At 41.4% G+C, this 20,332-nt stretch overlaps 1 protein-coding gene across 1 annotated transcript in view; it reads right to left on the minus strand.

Annotated features, from left to right (window-relative positions):
- FBN2 (fibrillin 2) overlaps positions 1 to 20,332 on the minus strand; it is a 234,011-nt gene that overhangs the window by 59,385 nt on the left and 154,294 nt on the right. Inside the window, exons 34-36 of the mRNA XM_063454155.1 lie at positions 11,390 to 11,515; positions 3,861 to 3,983; positions 850 to 972 (exon numbers count right to left, since the gene is read on the minus strand). Of these exons, the coding sequence (XP_063310225.1) occupies positions 850 to 972; positions 3,861 to 3,983; positions 11,390 to 11,515 (372 nt within the window). The remainder of the gene's footprint in view (positions 1 to 849; positions 973 to 3,860; positions 3,984 to 11,389; positions 11,516 to 20,332) is intronic.

Genomic DNA, 20,332 nt, shown 5'->3' on the forward strand with positions numbered 1-20,332 from the left:
GGCAGTGTGTGTGAGGGGACAGTGTGTGTATGTGGGTGGCAGTGTGTGTGTGATGGGGGCAGTGCAGTGCTTTTAAATAAAAGCAATTCAAAATGAAATGATATTTAATATTAAGTCATTCTAAACAAATAGGTGTACGTTTCAGCTATACTGCAGAGGCGATTGAAATGTACAAATACAACTAAAAATAATCACATATTATTTGCTATATTTTGATTCCAAGTCAGTGTAGTGTCTGAACAATGCTCTCATTAAATGTAATCCATAAATTAGTGCCAACTGTGAAAAATCTATGACATTTGGATGGCTTGAGGGGGTCAGCTGTTATAAAAGAAATATTTTCTTGAAAAAATAGAGTTGGCGAAACATGCCCATAAATACTGCAAAGCTGTATAGAGGTAGTTAAATAAACTTCTTACAGTTTCATTCCTCAAGTGTTGGAAGATTTTTGAAACTCGTGGCAATGCAGACTGCCTAGTTAAATAAGAACAGGTGTGTATAGTTACTTAAAATAGCAATTATTTTTTCCTCCTTCTTTATACTTTATAACAGTGCTCCAAGCATTTGCCAAACTCTATCTCATTTACCATCATGTTTTCTCTGGAATATTGTCTATGCCAGTGATGCTTAAACTTGGCATTGAAACCATTTGTGAACTACCTAGGAAGTACAGTTCAGAAACATATGCAGTGCACCATTAACTAGTTTTTGTCTATGCTGTTGAAAAAGAAAGATTATTTCACAACATGTGACATTATACCATTATAATATTTAGAATCCTAATTCAATAAAATATGTCACTTAGAACTTATAAATAATTAATGCCTTTGACATGTAATGGTACCTTACCCACACAGCCAACTCCAGTTGGGTTCAGTTGGAAGTCCGGTGGGCAGTTGCACTCATATCTTCCTGGTGAATTGATGCAGAAGCCATTTACACAATTAATTGGATCTGCACATTCATCAACATCTATAAAACAATAAAAGTAGAAATCATATTACTATTTGCCCAAATCTAATCTAGGATTCAGAAAACAGAGCAATAGATACATCAATAAAGTGTGCCTTTCGTTTGGTGTTGCATTCTGGAATATTTGTATTATTAGCAACACTCATTTTTGAAATTCTGATAAAAATAAGTGTTTAGTCATAAATTAACAAAAATCTATAGTATACAGTAAATGACAAGTGTGCCAAGTGAGTTTAAGCTGATTAATTTCTTCATCTTAAATCCCTTTTACCGATAGTTTTGAGCATATCTAAACTGCATGTAAAGTCAAGCTAAATTTAGTACACAAATGCCAACTTGGCTCAATTGGAAACATTTTAAAGCTGGTCTCAGTGTTGCACTGTTTACTGAATAAACCAATAATTAATGCAGACAGATGTTATGCATCTAAGAATTATTATATCGTGTGGAGAGCAGGTGCCATTATGCGTTGAGCATGCTTGCTACGTCTATTAGAGGTGACTGTACTACTAGCCTCCCTGAAAATATTATATCCTTTAATATAAAATAAGTCCACCACAAACCATTAAATACATGTAAACATTTGTTATGATGCACTGTTTTGAGCATAAGAAAACACCTCATGTACTTATTTTTTTCTCATCAATGTACAATCTCTAATATCTGCAACAATCCTCTCTCAGATCACAAACTCTTATCATTTGCTCTCAATAGCCCCTTACCACATCATCCTCAACCAAGAAGACATTTGAATGATATTGACCTCCAGCAGCTATCAGCTAATTTTGATTCCCAACTTCTATCCACCCCTACCTTCTCCTGTCCCTTACTGGCTATGTCCTCATATAAAACTACCCTCACCTATGCCCTGGCCGCTGAAGCCCCGCTCCAAACATGCAGCTTGAGGAGAACACGCCCCCAACAGTGGCACACTAACTCAACATGCTACCTGCAGAGATGCTCCCATTCTGCTAAACGCTGCTGGGGGAGGTCACGCACCCAGTCAGACTTCCTCCACTACAAATTAATGCCGAGTTCATACAGCACAGCCCTTGCCCTTGCCAAACAGTCATACTTTTCCTCCATCATTAGCTCATGCTCCCGCAATCCAAGGTGTCTTTTTAATAACTTTAACTCCCTTCTTTGCCCTACTGTTGCCATCCCCCAAACTAAACTTACAGCCGATAGCTTTGCATGCTACTTTACAAACAAGATTTAACAGCTAAGGAAAGAATTCTCACCACCTTGCCCCTCTATTTCTCAACCACACATCCACACCTGGATCATGCTTTTCCTACCCTTCAGACTTTCTCCCAGGCTACTGAACAAGAGGTGGCTGTAGGTGGCTATACCTCTCCTCCACGGACCTGCCGTCCTGCAACGTGTCACTGCTTGCCTTTCTTCCATCTCTGATAGGATGTCCTCCAGCTTTTTGAAACTCAATGTCTCTAAAACTGAACTCTTTGTCTTTCCTCCTCCTAATACTGATCTTCCTCCTTTGCTCTCCCTTCAAGTTAGTGGTACCCACATCAGTCCATCCTTGCAAGCGCGCTGTCTTGGCATTATACTTGATTCTGGCCTCACATTTGAGCCTCACATCCAGCCTGTTACCAAATCCTGTAGATTCCACCTTAAAAACATAGCCTGCATCCGCCCCTTTCTTACGCAAGATGCTACTAACGAGCTTGTCCATGTTCTAGTTATCTCTCGCATGGATTATTGTAACTCTCTCCTAATAGATCTTCCCACAAGTCGTATTGCCCCGCTACAGTCTGTAATGAATGCTGTAGCTAGACTGATTTTCCTCTCCTGTCACTCCTCTCACACCTCTCCCCTCTGTCAGTCCTTACATTGGCTTCCTGTATCCTACACGAGTCAATTCAATACTACTAATAGTACTTATCCACACCTATAAAGCACTGACCAATTCTAGCCCTTCCCCTTCTCGGTCTCTCCGCTCTGCCCATGACCTTCTTCTGTCCGCTGCTTGCACCCGTACAGCCAACTCACGCTTGCAGGACTTCTCGTGGGTGGCGCCTTTCCTTTGGAATAGCCTGCCTACGACCATTAAGCTCTCCCCTAGTCTTCAATCATTTAAAAAGTGCCTCAAAACCAATCTCTTTAGGAAAGTTATGGCCTCCCAGAGAATCCTCTACCTCACGTACCTGTCTCTTGCTCTCTCCTAAAGGGCAGCACTCTATTCTCTCCTCCAGCTCTGCTTCACTCCACCTTGTTTGATTGCTACCTCCTGTCCTGTTGTGTTTAAGCCCCACCTCCTTTAGACTGTAAGCTCGTTTGAGCAGGGCCCTCTTCAACCTATTGTTTCTGTAAGTCTTTGTCATTGTCTCATTTATTGTTAAATCTCCCCCTTTGATAATTTTGTAAAGCACTACGGAATATGCTGGCGCTATATAAATACCAGTAATAATAATAATAATACAGGCAATACAACCAAAACCCACAAATTGTAGACCAGAACATTAGTTGTGCTTGGTTTTATGAAAGACCTTCAAGAAAGTGAAAGAGTAGAACGCATGCACACAGACTAGATTAGTAAAAAAATAAAGCCAAGGCCATTATACTTAATTGTATCCACATAACCATAAAAAACAAAAAAAATCAGAAAAATAAAAATAGTTGAATCTAAAGAAGAATCAAATCCAAGAAACACATTCAAGGGCTACAAAAAAGTAAGAAGTCCATAGCAGTGAAGGATTATCAGGTGGTTTGGATTAATGTGGTGCTGCTACAATTCTTTAGGGCATGTGCACAGAAAAAAAAATAGCCAGTAATCTGGGACAGTGATTTAAAAAACACATGTTTGTTGATAAGTCACAGTAATGTTGCCAATATGAGCTACAGAGATAGGTATCCGGACAACTACAGACCTGTGCAGTTTCCGCCAGTACGGTCCAGTTCATAGCCATCATCACAGATGCAACGGAACATTCCTGGAAGGTTACTACAGGTTCCAAATACACAAATGTTCTGGAAAGCACATTCATCAATATCTGTTGAGATATAGAAAAATAAGTTATTATTTTGTGCATATTGATTGAAAAACACCACCATCATCTTGTTATGCACTATCAAATAAGAAAATCATATTAAAAAGGTAAATAAACAAAATAAAGGCACGGAAATAATACAAGGCACATGCCATGGAATGCCTTGATTCACACGTTATGGTGTAAGCACCTAAGTGTTTAAAGTATTTAAATAATTAATGATAATGAACAATAATATTGCATATTTCCATATTATGTATGTCAGTATGTGTCAGTGTAACCGTGTATGAGTGTCGATTTGTGTGTGTATCTCTTGTATTGAATATGTGTGTATTCTGTTTGTGGGCATCTCTGTGGCAGTGTAGGTGTGTTTCTGTGTATTTCAATGTACCTTTTTATGTGTGTGTGGCAGTGCATATGTGTTTGTGTGTAATATCGGTGATTGCATACAAACGTGTATTAACAAACACAGCTCTACATTCAAACAACAACATTGTACAGTGTACACAAAAACAATCCTGCATTCAAACATCATCATTATACACAAATAAACAAATATTTACACAAATATCCTCCATACCAAAAAACATGCCTACATTCACATTGTGCTCTATAGCAGGGAGGGGTGCTTAACAGATTCTTGCTCCAGAGCTGGTAGGTTTCTTGTTACACTCCTGATCACCACAGCCTTTTGCATGGTGTGCCCTTTGTCCTGGTCCAGACATACCCTGGATCCCCTATTTGACTGTCTGTGAAGTGAATCCAATTTCTGCAGTGCTGCAGAACTGGATGCCAATCCTATCAGTCATACATTGGCTGAGAGCATCAGCTGACCACTCTCAGACACAGAATTGGCATTAGTCAGCCCAGAACTCTAGCAATAGGCTGCCTATTGACACCCCAGTGACACTGGTGCAGTTACACATCCAGCAGTAGAGGGGTTGATCTCTATATGTGCAACATTTCATTGCTACATTCTAGACATACAGACTCTAGGCACCATGACTACTTTCAATCAGTGAAGTGGTCATGGTGCTTGGAATAGCCCTTTAAGTTAAGTACAATAAAAGTGAATTCAGTATTATTATTCTTGAGTTTAAACCTCTCTTCCCACTGTGCAAGGTAAAGGCTATAGTACATATATATAGAAAATACAATCAATACATTTCCTAGCAATCTGATTAGCACTAGTTGTAAATTCCATACTATGTTATGTAAAGTGGTATCATTCTATATTCACATAAAATATGCTATTGAAGGGTGTACTCCATGTTTAGTATACATGGATTCAAGATGCGGATGGTAAAAAGATGGATTAGAGCTTCAGTAGAGAGTATAGTTTCTATTTTAGTATCCGCTTCATAATGCCTAAATAACGATTTGTGCAATGTACATGACCTTGCGACTAGCATGTGGTCATTACTGTTAATTGAATAATATATGTTCCATTCTGCATTCATGACCAATGACAAGATCTTAGTAAAAAAATTTACCGAGCATGCTCAAAGAGTAATTTGGTTCGAGTTGCTGCTATTGTTTGGCTAACCATATTGTGTAAGAAAATGAAATGCGTCTTGTTATATTTCTAGTACTGCTAATTAGTGATGTCGCGAACATAAAATTTTCCGTTCGCGAATGGCGAACGTGAACTTCCGCAAATGTGAAATAGACTTCAATAGGCAGGCAAATTTTAAAACCCACAGGGACTCTTTCTGGCAACAATAGTGATGGAAAAGTTGTTTCAAGGGGACTAACACCTGGACTGTGGCATGCCGGAGGGGGATCCATGACAAAACTCCCATGGAAAATTACATAGTTGATGCAGAGTCTGGTTTTAATCCATGAAGGGCATAAATCACCTAACATTCCTAAATTGTTTGGAATAATGTGCTTTAAAACATCAGGTATGATGTTGTATCGATCAGGTAGTGTAAGGGTTACGCCCGCTTCACAGTGACAGACCAAACTCCCCGTTTAACGCACCGCAAACAACCGCAAACAGTCCATTTGCACAACCGCAAACTCCCCATTTTTTTAATGTATAAATACAGCCACAACCACTTATCCCAATCACACACCTTTCCTAACGTCCTATCCCATTGAAAGCATATTACCGCGTATTTAATAAAACAGATAGACCCCCTACTTCATCCAGGTTACCGATCGATGGTTCGATATTCTGAGCCCTCTCTGATTTACTGTACACGACTATTAAATATTCCCACAAATTTTATATAGCATTTTATGTTTGTTTGAGACCACCTTAAAAATATTGGATATCGCTAAAAATCATGATCACTATATACTTTCTCTACAAACCTCTAAAACAAACCAAACTACTCATCCATCCACTATACCACTTTATCCCACCTAGAACTAGTGCCCAGTTAAAATACTTGACTCTTACTTACCCACACTCAGTCATGCCACACACATTTCACCACTACTCTCACTGAATCCCTCTGACCACGGCTAAATTCATCTTCTACATCAGAACACTACTCCTAAGATTGGGTTGTATCCATGTCTCGGGTCTTTAATTTAGAATAGGGGCAGCTTTGGTCTCCTTCAACACTGACACTCCAGTGCATATTATTAAAAGATTGGGCAGATGGAAATCCTCAGTCTACAACCGATATATTCCTCATCCCGAGAAAGATATGAGGAAAGCTTTTAAAAGTTTGGCTTTGTAAATTTGATGCATTAAGTGTGTTTTTCTTTAATACCTTTTCACCCTCTTTGCAGGAACCCGATTTACATATATAACTAATATGTTTCTGAACATATATATTATATTATTCACTCACTCACTCACTCTCTGGGCCGGCCTAAGACATCATGCTGCCTAGGTCCAACGATAAATGACTATGGGGGATAACGTATAATAAACACAGGTTACTGGCTATGGGGGGGATAATGTATAATAAACACAGGTTACTTGCCATGGGAGGGATAATGTATAATAAACACAGGTTACTGGCTATGGGAGGATACTGTATAATAAGCACAGGTTACTGGCTATGGGGGCATAATGTATAATAAACACAGGTTACTGGCTATAGGAGGATAATGTATAATAAACACAGGTTACTGGCTATGGGGGAGATAATGTAGAATAAACACAGGTTACTGGCTATGGAGGGATAATGTATAATAAACACAGGTTACTGGCTATGGGAGGATAATATATAATAAACACAGGTTACTGGCTATGGGGGGATAATGTATAATAAACACAGGTTGCTGGCTATGGGGGGGATAATGTATAATAAACACAGGTTACTGGCGATGGGAGGATAATGTATAATAAACACAGGTTACTGGTTGTTGGAGGATAATGTATAATAAACATAGGTTACTGGCTATGGGAGGATAATGTATAATAAACACAGGTTACTGGCTATGGGAGGATAATGTATAATAAACACAGGTTACTGGCTATGGGGAGGATAATGTATAATAAACACAGGTTCCTGGCTATGGGAGGATAATGTATAATAAACACAGGTTACTGGCTATGGGGGGATAATGTATAATAAACACAGGTTACTGGCTATGGGGGATAATGTATAATAAACACAGGTTACTGGCTATGGAGGATAATGTATGATAAACACAAACACACACACAAAAAAATAATACAAAAAAAATGCAGCTTCAGAATTAATCTAAATTGTATGCTGTCTAGGAGGTGGGAGGGTCTGGGAGGGAGTTCTTCTGCTGATTGGCTGGAATGTGTCTGCTGACTGTGAGGTACAGGGTCAAAGTTTACTCAATGATGACGAATAGGGGGCGGACCGAACATCGCATATGTTCGCCATCCGTGGCGAACGCGAACAAGCTATGTTCGCCAGGAACTATTCGCCAGCGAACCGTTCGGGACATCACTACTGCTAATACTAACAAGAGCAGTACATATATGAGAGATACAGCAACCTTGGACAATCGTTTATGTCTTTAGTGGACTTCAAGTAGTTTTGAGAAATGTATCTGAAACCCTTCTTGTCATAGGGAACAAGGAACCCTCTATTGTAAGACTTAAAGAAACCCTAGTCATATACAGGGCCGGACTGGCCCACCGGGATACCGGGAAATTTCCCGGTGGGCCGTCGGCACTTGCGGCCGGGCAGACACCTGGGTCTGCTGGCGGCCGCTGGGGCAGGTCTGCTGGCGGCCGCTGGGGGACTTGCACTGTCGGCCGCTGGGGGACTTGCACTGGCGGCCGCTGGGGGAGCTGCACTGGCTCTGCTCTCCCAGCGTGCAGCTGAATGAGACCGGTGCCGGAATATGACGTCATATTCCGGCACCGGTCTCATTCAGCAGCGCGCGAGGGTGGGAGAGCAGAGCCAGCGCAGCTCCCCCAGCGGCCGCCAGTACAAGTCCCCCAGCGGGCGACAGTGCAAGTCCCCCAGCGGCCGCCAGCAGACCTGCCCCAGCGGCCGCCAGCAGACCTGCCCCAGCGGCCGCCAGCAGACCTGCCCCAACGGCCGCCAGCAGACCTGCCCCAACGGCCACCAGCAGACCTGCCCCAGCGGCCGCCAGCACAGGTGCCCTTGCCCCAGCAGCCTCCTGCACTGCACGACCCCCTGGCAGGTAGGAGTAATGTGTGTGTCTGTCTGTCTGTGTCATGGTGTCTGTCTGTATGGTGTGTGTGTCTGTCTGTGTCATGGTGTGTGTGTCTGTATGGTGTGTGTCTGTGTCATGGTGTGTGTGTCTGTATGGTGTGTGTGTGTGTCTGTGTCATGGTGTGTGTGTGTCTGTCTGTGTTATGGTGTCTGTCTGTATGGTGTGTGTGTGTGTGTCTGTCTGTCATGGTGTGTGTGTCTGTCCGTCATGGGGTGTGTGTCTGTGTCATGGGGTGTGTGTCTGTCTGTGTCATGGTGTGTGTCTGTGTCATGGTGTGTGTCTGTATGGTGTGTGTGTGTGTGTGTCTGTCTGTGTTATGGTGTCTGTCTGTATGGTGTGTGTGTGTCTGTCTGTGTCATGGTGTGTGTGTGTGTGTCTGTCCGTCATGGTGTGAGTCTGTCTGTGTCATGGTGTGTGTGTCATGTTATATATGTGTGTGTGTGTGTGTCATGGTGTGTATCTGTATGGTGTGTGTGTCTGTCTGTGTTATGGTGTCTGTCTGTATGGTGTGTGTGTGTATGTCTGTGTGTGTCTGTCCATCATGGGGTGTGTGTCATGGTATATGTGTGTGTGTCTGTCTGTGTCATGGTGTCTGTCTGTATGGTGTGTGTGTGTGTCTGTCTGTCATGGTGTGTGTGTATGTCTGTGTCATGGTGTGTCTGTCCGTCATGGTGTGTGTGTATGTCTGTGTCATGGTGTGTCTGTCCATCATGGTGTGTGTGTCCGTCATGGTGTGTGTGTCTGTGTCATGGTGTGTGTGTCATGGTATATGTGTGTCTGTCTGTGTCATGGTGTCTGTCTGTATGGTGTGTGTGTGTGTGTCTGTCTGTATGGTGTGTGTGTGTGTCTGTCTGTATGGTGTGTGTGTGTGTCTCTGTCATGGGGTGTGTGTCTGTCTGTGTCATGGTATATGTGTGTTTCTGTGTCTGTCATGGTGTATATGTGTGTTTAAAAATAGTGTTTTTGCTCACCTTTTTTTTCCCCACGCAGCGAGCTGGCCTCCCCTCAACTGGCCCTGCCTCTATGACTGAGATCATCAAACTTGATGATCTCAGCCAATCCAATGCTTTGCCATTGGATTGGCTGCAAAACGTTACACCAATCAGCCTCTCCTCATAGAGATGCATTGAATCAATGTATCTCTATGGGGAACGTTCAGCACCTACAGAGTGTGGAGGCCCTGAATGTACGTGCACTGACACAGGAAGCACCTCTAGTGACCGTCTGAGTGACTGTCACTAGCGGTGTCACTTTGAAGCAATGTAAACACTGCCTTTTCTCTGAAAAGTCAGTGTTTACGTTGAAAAGCCTGTAGCGACATGCATTTATATATATCACTCAATCATCTGTCATGGCAAGACATAGCCTTACATGTTACACGCGACAATATATGGCGCAGTGACTTATGGGTCTGGCATAAATTTTTTATCCAGGGCTGCTTTGTATCCCCAGTCCGGCCCTGGTCATATACAAATATGCCAGAATTTCTGAAAACAAAAAGAAAACTCCAAATCCGTTTTGGCCTGGATGCATATGATGAGGGTCTTCTTAAATCAAAAGGGTAATCCACAAGTGGACTCTTTGCTTAATGTGCTTAGAGTGATATCAGCTAATTCACTAACAAGGCCCAGTGGAGGCCAAAACAGTCATCTTGTTTTGATGTATTTCTTGTGCAGAAAGGAAATACTGGCATTTTGATCTGGACTGCCATTGTGGGTGAGATCGGTCTGATATGCACATGGTATTCTGTAATGGAAAAAGCAAACCAAGATGTATGTGACCTAAGCAACGACAAACTGAAGGTCATACTATTGAGTTTTGCCCATTCTCAGTGTTTCTCATAAGTTAACATACATAGATTTTTGTATGCTATACTTTACCTGTGTTTTGGAGTCCATATTTTAATGTCTGTAATTACATACCTTGAAAGTCCAAAGACTAGACATTTGTGCTAGTTGTTCCTTTAAGGATTGTTTATTTTCTTTTACTAGAGGTAGTAGTGTTGAATATTATTTTTCCTTATTACAGTGTAAAAAACATTCATCATTTTGATAAAGCAATGTTTTGAGAACTCCAAGCTTGCTTTATGTTTCTTAAAAAAAACCTCGGCACCATCATTTCCTTTCAGTCTGGCAGATGAATGGAACAACAAGCTATCGTAACGTAGTTAAATACTGCAGTGAGCACTGTAGTTTGACTAATGACTGCCTTAAGAAAAACTCCATACATTGAAAATGTTGCTTTTGAAATATGCAGATGTTTATTTGCTTAAAAATGTTTAAAAGGAAAATTTAAATTTTTAACATATTTAAAGGGACTAAACCACAAAGCACAATATAACTGTTTGTGAACAAAATAATGGCAAATATGTCTTTGGTAACACCATTAAAATAATTTTGACCCTGGCCGCCTGCTACGGACAAAGGAATTCTGTACTCAGATATTACAGAAAATATAACAGCAAATGCATTCATGGTAAATGCTTTGCGATATCTCTGTATGTGTGATCTCACTACAAGAGTGAGTTCGTTATCTGCTAAGGAAGAAAAATAAATAATGATGAAAAATAATTGAAAAAATCTCATTCTTAAAAAAAAGCTACTTTTGCAATGAAAAATAGCTCTTTTAATTTAGGCTGCAAATAAAATCACTCTGGAATCGTGTGATTTGCCTGCTACACTTTATACGATTTCCGTTCACTTGGCCAATGAAAACACACAAAAATAAATCAATGAATAAAAGATTAAAAAAAAAAAATTTAAATTAAATAATGATGGACTTACCTTGGCAAGATTTGCTGTCTGCAGAAGGAGTAAAGCCCATCTCACACTCACATCGATATGAGCTCGGGATATTCAGACATTGCCCATTCTCACACAGATTAATATTTTCTGCACACTCATCAACATCTGTGCGTGAGAAGAAAAGAATTGTGAACTACTGCATTCCATTTTAATATGAAGACCATTTTTCTTTTTATTTTCATCATGCAGATCAAGAGGGCTGGCAGGTTACCAGTGATTTCACATGATGAAGAACACAACACTTCTTGGTTTCCCCTTCATTTTTCCTGAAGTTCGAAATATGTGTTAAAAGTGCAAGAACAATAAATCTGCTCTTGGAAATATTATTTTGTCAGGGCATGAAAATCAGTTTTTTTTTGTTTTTTTATCTCCGTATTTGTTTGTCTGTAAGGATATAGAACACCACAATTCATCAGAACTTAATAAAGACCTTTAAATGGTTGACAACCTTAACATTCTGTTCAACTCACTAAACACTGAAAAAATAAATTGCCTAGGTGCTGAACTCAATCCCCAACTAGAAAAATAGTCTGCTGCACCCAGCTCCTCTTCCAGCATGTCATTATTAGGCAAGGGCATTGTTACAGCCCCATGGTAAATTATATGTTCTTTCTAGCACATATTGACGTAAGCCCTCTCAAATACCCACAATGTGTTAACCCTACAACCTAAGACTTACATTTTTACACAGGAGTATAATATAAAATATAGAGTAGAATTCAGTGTATAATATAGACCTAATAAGTTATCGGTCAGAGAGAAAACTCTGACCAATAGCTGAGGAGGGGTTACAGGGGTAGTGTAGGGCTTCACCCTAAATATATAGCTATCAAAAAGGAAAGGAAGTGAGAAAAGTTCCCCGTTAAAGAGCGGGGTCCTTAATCTCACAACCGCTACCCCCAGTCTCAATGTCAAAATAGTTAAAACCAAAAAAATAACAAAAACTTTAATAGAACACAAATTATGTCAAATAAACACACCTAATTTATCACCCCAAAATGTGAGGATTAAAAAGCAAAAAATGCTAAGAAGCGACTGCAAATATACACTGGCAAAGCAGTGCGGCAGAAAACCTTATGGGGTACAGGCAGCAGCAACAGTCACATAAATGCAACTAGTGTATGGACCTTCTAAACAAAGTTGCAATAGTGAGGAAACGTAGTTGCTGACAAGACCTCCCACGGGATTTCAGCCTATCTGTAACTGATATATGCCAGGAGACAGCAAAAGAGAGGAGGATTCTCCTAATTCAAGCAGTCCTAGGGAAAGCCAGGGTCTGGGTTTCACTATAGCGACTTCCGATAATCCTAAGGTGTATATGTTGCCAGTTATCAAAAATACCTGGTATATCTAGTGTAACCAAAGGAAAATAAATCGAAAGGATAGTGAGGTCAAAAGTAGAGGAAACAAAGTAGTATGAAAAAGGCTGAGTCTAGACAGAGCTAAGAAAAGGGCTTAATCGCCATAGCAGCTCCTAACTCAGAATTGTGGTAGTCCCTCTAGTATAGACCTCAGACTGCGGAGTATCCAATCATGCTGTCAAAGCAGTCGACAAAAGTTCGTCCAATTACAAAATCATTTCAAAAAGTAATGAAACAGGCTGCCCAACGCGCGTTTCGGCGGTCTAACCGCCTTTCTCAAGGGCAAGTAGTGCATACTGAGCCTCTCCTTTTCATCCCTTAAATACCCAAAAGTCCCTACCTGTTAAGTAGGGGGTGGGTTTCAAAAGTGCCCGCCAGCCGAGTACGCTTGATTACAGCTGGCGGTATGCGCATGTCCGTATCTAGTTACTGGCGCATGCGCGAGGACTTTACTTTCGTAGATGTATGTCTTCTTTAGCGAGCGCATGCGCATGGACTTAGTCTCCGGGCAAAGCGATCACTCCACTAGGGGAGATGCGCATGTCCGTATCTAGATGCTGGCGCATGCGCTGGGACTTTATGTTCGTAAGTATATGTCCTCTTTTCCGCGCATGCGCCCGGACTTAATCACCGGACGAGGCGATCAATCCACTAGAAGAGGCTGATCCGCTTCTTATGGGGAATGGGTCAGCTCCGTACAGGGAGTTACCTCTAGCAGTCTCAGGAAAACCTGAATTTTAGAGAAGCCTAAAGGGAGTTAACTTCAGCATTTTTAGAAATGCCTGAGTACATACATATAGTTCCCAAATCGGGATCCGATCGGCCAATTCATATCTGCTATTGAACGTCATTAGTCTCTGTCATAATAAGATAGAGACTATGTGTAACCCCTTCTGTCATCCCCAAAGTTATTTGGAGGAGGGGATGGCAGATGTGTAAGGATGGATTATCAGTCCCAGTAACATGTATTTATATATCTAGTGGTGGCGCACAGATAGGAGAGGAGAGGCAAAATGAATGATCAGCGACAAATTATGTATCAACAAGAATATAAAATAAAATAGTTCAATCAAATGTTATAAACTAAATTTATTATGTACAACGACAGAGTGGTATATGAAAGAGGAAAAGGCATGGTTCAAAGGAGGACCTACATACTTGGTCCATATCAAAAAATGGGTATAAAGACAAATTACTAATCAAATAAATGGGGCAAAAGAAAAGCCCTCATTTAGGCCTCTGGGTTGGAGTGTCTTTAACCGATATATCCATTTGGATTCTCTCTGTCTGAGAGTTTTATCAAAATCTCCACGTCTTTGGTTCCTCTTTACTAGTTCGAGGCCACAGAATCTATGGTTGTTAGAATCACCATGGTGATGTTCCTTTAAGTGTCTAGATACTGGTGTTTCTAGGCGATTCCTTGGGGACCTTACATGCTCCAAGATTCTCTCTTTGAAGGCCCTAAAGGTCTTGCCCACATATTTCTGTCCGCAGGAGCAAGATAAAAGGTACACTAGCCCCTTGGTATTACAGTTAAAGAAGTCTTTTATCTTTATGGAGTCTTCACCTGTGCTGTCACTTACAGTTTTTGAACCTTTGGAGATGTATCTGCAGGCGACACACCTACCGCAGCCATATGAGCCGCAGGGTGGGGTGCCTAGCCAGGTGGCTCTCGGTTGTATTGGGGTAGAGAAGTGACTTGGTACCAACATGTCGCGGATGTTGCGTCCCCGCCTGGCCGTAATATCGATATGAGGGCCAAGGACATGTTTAAGATGGACATCGTTTAGCAATAAAGGCCAAAATCTGTCCAGTGACTTCCTAACCTCGGGCCAGCCTGCGTCGTATGTCGTGATCATACGTATTTTGCCTGCTTCCCTAGTTGTATCCTTATCAGGTTGGTCACAAAGGAGTGCACTCCTCTGGGTCCCTAGTGCCCTTTTGTATGCCTTCTTCAGGCAGCGATTCGGATAGCCCTTTGCTTTGAAGTGGGCTCTGAGTTGTTGAGCTTTAAGTTTAAAATCTACAATATCGCTGCAATTCCTGCGGAGACGGAGGTATTGACCCGTGGGAATACCCTCCTTCAGTGGTCTCGGGTGATAGCTACTCCAATGGAGAAGCGAGTTTGTGGCAGTTGGTTTCTTGCAGAGTGTGGATTGGAATGTACCTCCCTCGTCCATGGTGATGGTCACGTCTAGAAAGTTAATAGAGCGTCCCCCAAATTCAAACGTAAATTGAAGGTTCTCTTCATTCTGGTTAAGGAGGGTCACCAGATCAGAGAACTCCTGGGGGGTGCCCTGCCAGACAATTAGAACATCGTCAATATAGCGACCCCACCATAGAATCTTGTGTAAATATTCTGTCAAATTCTCAGATGTAGATATCCAACGTTCCCACCAACCCAGGTGAAGGTTCGCATATGATGGAGCACACGCTGTGCCCATAGCGTTACCCCTCACCTGGTGGTAGAACTTGGAATTGAACAAAAAATAATTATGTGACAGAATAAAACCCAGTAGGCGTAGAACAAAAGTCGTATGGGAGTCATCTTTACATGATCTCTGATCGAGATAGAATCCTACGTGTTCAATCCCCCTCTCGTGAGGAATGGAGGAATAGAGGGATTCTACATCCAGGCTACAGAGGTTCGCTGTGGATGGAAATTTGAGCTCTGATAGTCTGTTTAGGGCTTGTTTTGTATCCCTAATATATGAAGGGAGGGCCTCCACAAAAGGTCTTAGAATTTTATCTACGTACAAACTGCCATTCTGTGTGAGATTATCTACACCTGAAATGATTGGACGTCCGGGGGGTTCCTCTTTGTTTTTATGAACCTTAGGCAGGCAGTAGAAGGTTGCTATCTTAGGGTGACGATTGAGGATGAAGTCATATTCGTCCCCAGATAGCAACCCTCTACTGCGGCCGTCGTCCAAAATATCTTTATATTTCTGGAGATAATCGTTTGTAGGGTCAGATTTAATGATTTTGTAGGTCTCAGAGTCACCCAAAACACGTTCCACCATTTCCACGTATTTATTTACATCCATTATCACGACATTACCCCCCTTGTCCGCTGGTTTGACAATAATATCACTATCATCTTGGAGTGATTTCAAGGCCCGCTGTTCCTTTTTCTGGAGGTTGTCACTTGATCGGATGGAGAGAGATTTAAAGTTAATTTTTTCAATCTCATTCCTTGCTGCTTCAAGAAAAAGTTCAATATTTCTGAAGCCAGCAAAGCTTGGTGTGTATCTACTCTTAGGTTTTAGGTCGGTATACTTATGGGTGACACTTGGATCATTCTCGTCCAAGAGAGACAGAAGGGTGGTCAGGCACTGATAGTCTTTGGTCGTGAATCCAAGATCTCTAGCCTTTTTCTCATTCTGAATTGAATGGAACTTGTGTAAGGCCAATTTACGAATAAAAAGGTGGAGATCTTTGATCCAACTGAATCTGTCAAAAGGTGGGGTAGGTACGAATGATAGTCCCCTTCCAAGAACCCTAAGCTGGTCCTGGTTCAATATACGAGAAGACAGATTCATGACCTGTGACTCAGGTCCTGTGTTTTGAGCGGCATCTAGTACCTTCTCCTTCTCCCCCCTCCCCTTGGGTACCTGGTTTGGTATCTTGTACGTTGGCTTGGGAATTCTTCCTGATTGCCCATGGCTAAAAAATTAACCCCTTTCTTTAGAATCCCCCTTGGATTAGGGGCCATTGTAGAGGTGGAAGGTTGTAATTGGGACTCAGCTGGAGTTGTTTGGCTACCTGAGTCCGTATCTGAGGAGTCGTAATCTGATGTTAGAGCATTATCTGAGGTGCGTCTAATTCTTCAATTAAATGATTTATAGATGTTCCCAGTCTCATAATCGTTCAGATCTCTCAAAAATGTATCATGTTTCCTGAATTTTACTATATCTTGGTATTTATCCAGGTTTTGTTTTAACCTGGATTCCATGAATATAAAATTGGGGTCATTTTGGAATTGTTTAATCGTACTGATCTCCTCATCAAGACTAGCATTCACTGTCTTAAGTTTGTCTTGCTCAAATTTACAAATGATATGCATAAAGGTTTTAGAACAAGTTCCAGCCGCACACTCCCACTCCTTCATTAACTCAATGTTCTCAGAGTGAGATGAAGGAGTATTCCTCACCCTAAGGCCCCTCGGTATCATTTCTCTCTTTATATAGTTTTCAAGAGAGGAAATCTCCCAACAGGTCCGAATCTGACTTTTATATAGACCCTGGAGTTTGTTAAAAGATTTATTAATATCTGGAGTCGTAGCATTTGGGTCTAGTTTTGTATTTGAAAAGACATTGTCTGCATCCTTACACCAGATGCTACTGTCCAGTTTATTAGATAAAAAACCTGCCATAATGTCCTCTTCAAACAAATGTAACCACTCTGGTAACCCAGGTATTGAAACCGAAAAAAATATGAACAAATAAGTTATCGGTCAGAGAGAAAACTCTGACCAATAGCTGAGGAGGGGTTACAGGGGTAGTGTAGGGCTTCACCCTAAATATATAGCTATCAAAAAGGAAATGAAGTGAGAAAAGTTCCCCGTTAAAGAGCGGGGTCCTTAATCTCACAACCGCTACCCCCAGTCTCAATGTCAAAACAGTTAAAACCAAAAAAATAACAAAAACTTTAATAGAACACAAATTATGTCAAATAAACACACCTAATTTATCACCCCAAAATGTGAGGATTAAAAAGCAAAAAATGCTAAGAAGCGACTGCAAATATACACTGGCAAAGCAGTGCGGCAGAAAACCTTATGGGGTACAGGCAGCAGCAACAGTCACATAAATGCAACTAGTGTATGGACCTTCTAAACAAAGTTGCAATAGTGAGGAAACGTAGTTGCTGACAAGACCTCCCACGGGATTTCAGCCTATCTGTAACTGATATATGCCAGGAGACAGCAAAAGAGAGGAGGATTCTCCTAATTCAAGCAGTCCTAGGGAAAGCCAGGGTCTGGGTTTCCCTATAGCGACTTCCGATAATCCTAAAGTGTGTATGTTGCCAGTTATCAAAAATACCTGGTATATCTAGTGTAACCAAAGGAAAATAAATCGAAAGGATAGTGAGGTCAAAAGTAGAGGAAACAAAGTAGTATGAAAAAGGCTGAGTCTAGACAGAGCTAAGAAAAGGGCTTAATCGCCATAGCAGCTCCTAACTCAGAATTGTGGTAGTCCCTCTAGTATAGACCTCAGACTGCGGAGTATCCAATCATGCTGTCAAAGCAGTCGGCAAAAGTTCATCCAATTACAAAATCATTTCAAAAAGTAATGAAACAGGCTGCCCAACGCGCGTTTCGGCGGTCTAACCGCCTTTCTCAAGGGCAAGTAGTGCATACTGAGCCTCTCCTTTTCATCCCTTAAATACCCAAAAGTCCCTACCTGTTAAGTAGGGGGTGGGTTTCAAAAGTGCCCGCCAGCCGAGTACGCTTGATTACAGCTGGCGGTATGCGCATGTCCGTATCTAGTTACTGGCGCATGCGCGAGGACTTTACTTTCGTAGATGTATGTCTTCTTTAGCGAGTGCATGCGCATGGACTTAGTCTCCGGGCAAAGCGATCACTCCACTAGGGGAGATGCGCATGTCCGTATCTAGATGCTGGCGCATGCGCGGGGACTTTATGTTCGTAAGTATATGTCCTCTTTTCCGCGCATGCGCCCGGACTTAATCACCGGACGAGGCGATCAATCCACTAGAAGAGGCTGATCCGCTTCTTATGGGGAATGGGTCAGCTCCGTACAGGGAGTTACCTCTAGCAGTCTCAGGAAAACCTGAATTTTAGAGAAGCCTAAAGGGAGTTAACTTCAGCATTTTTAGAAATGCCTGAGTACATACATATAGTTCCCAAATCGGGATCCGATCGGCCAATTCATATCTGCTATTGAACGTCATTAGTCTCTGTCATAATAAGATAGAGACTACGTGTAACCCCTTCTGTCATCCCCAAAGTTATTTGGAGGAGGGGATGGCAGATGTGTAAGGATGGATTATCAGTCCCAGTAACATGTATTTATATATCTAGTGGTGGCGCACAGATAGGAGAGGAGAGGCAAAATTAATGATCAGCGACAAATTATGTATCAACAAGAATATAAAATAAAATAGTTCAATCAAATGTTATAAACTAAATTTATTATGTACATAAACTAAATTTATTATGTGGGTTTTTTATCTCCGTATTTGTTTGTCTGTAAGGATATAGAACACCACAATTCATCAGAACTTAATAAAGACCTTTAAATGGTTGACAACCTTAACATTCTGTTCAACTCACTAAACACTGAAAAAATAAATTGCCTAGGTGCTGAACTCAATCCCCAACTAGAAAAATAGTCTGCTGCAACCAGCTCCTCTGCCAGCATGTCATTATTAGGCAAGGGCATTGTTACAGCCCCATGGTAAATTATATGTTCTTTCTAGCACATATTGACGTAAGCCCTCTCAAATACCCACAATATGTTAACCCTACAACCTAAGACTTACATTTTTACACAGGAGTATAATATAAAATATAGAGTAGAATTCAGTGTATAATATAGACCTATATGTATAAACTCCACACTTGTATAAACCACTAGCTATGATGCATTAACCCTGCATCCTCAACAATCCCCCCGCATTGTGCTGTATAATTAACTCTGAATATGATGCATTAAAGTGGTGCTGTCACTAACTGTGTAATTGGAGCTGCTATTTCTCCCTCAGTATTACAGAAGACTCGGGATATTAATGAAATGGGGCAAAACTTAGACACACAGTTTTTTAGGACCCCATTCGGGATCCCTCTCAATCCTTCCACCACCCCCTCCTCTCCAGCAACACCCCTATGTCAGGAGAGGGGCTATCAAGAGAATGTCCTGACTGTGAGGCTACTTCTAGTTCTAACACTAACTCTAAAAATCATGGAATATAAAAGACACACAACACAAAAAGGATGTATTTAACCCCTTAAGGACCAAACTTCTGGAATAAAAGGGAATCATGACATGTCACACATGTCATGTGTACTTAAGGGGTTAAAAACAAATAATGTTATCGAGGTTCTGGATACATCACAATAAAAAGACCAAACGTTGCATGCTTTATAAATGTCTCCGCAACCCTGAGATTGCATTATTTTCCCACTTACAAGCCTCAGCGTTATGTACTTTTTATAATACATGATTTTTAAACTTAGGTTTAGGGCTCCTTTAATCTGACGGCAGCACAAGGACAAACATGTGGCTGCTCCAAATTGGTGAGAGTTACACTCTCAGGCAGCAGCTGCTGTCTTAACCCCTTAAGGACCAAACTTCTGGAATAAAAGGGAATCATGACATGTCACACGTCATGTGTCCTTAAGGGGTTTGCTGTGGTCTTTAATTCAGCCCTTCTTCTTTTATTAATATTTGGGTGAGAAATTATGAAGAGAAAGAATTGCACTCTCTCCATCTCCCCACACATTTTGAAAGAAGGGCTGACTTGATTAACAGCTTTTCACATTTTAACAGACCTATACAAGGGCTTGTATACATTTTAGCAACTTTGCAGTGTGCAT

Source organism: Pelobates fuscus, chromosome 5, assembly GCF_036172605.1.
Source record: "Pelobates fuscus isolate aPelFus1 chromosome 5, aPelFus1.pri, whole genome shotgun sequence".
NCBI lineage: Eukaryota > Metazoa > Chordata > Amphibia > Anura > Pelobatidae > Pelobates > Pelobates fuscus.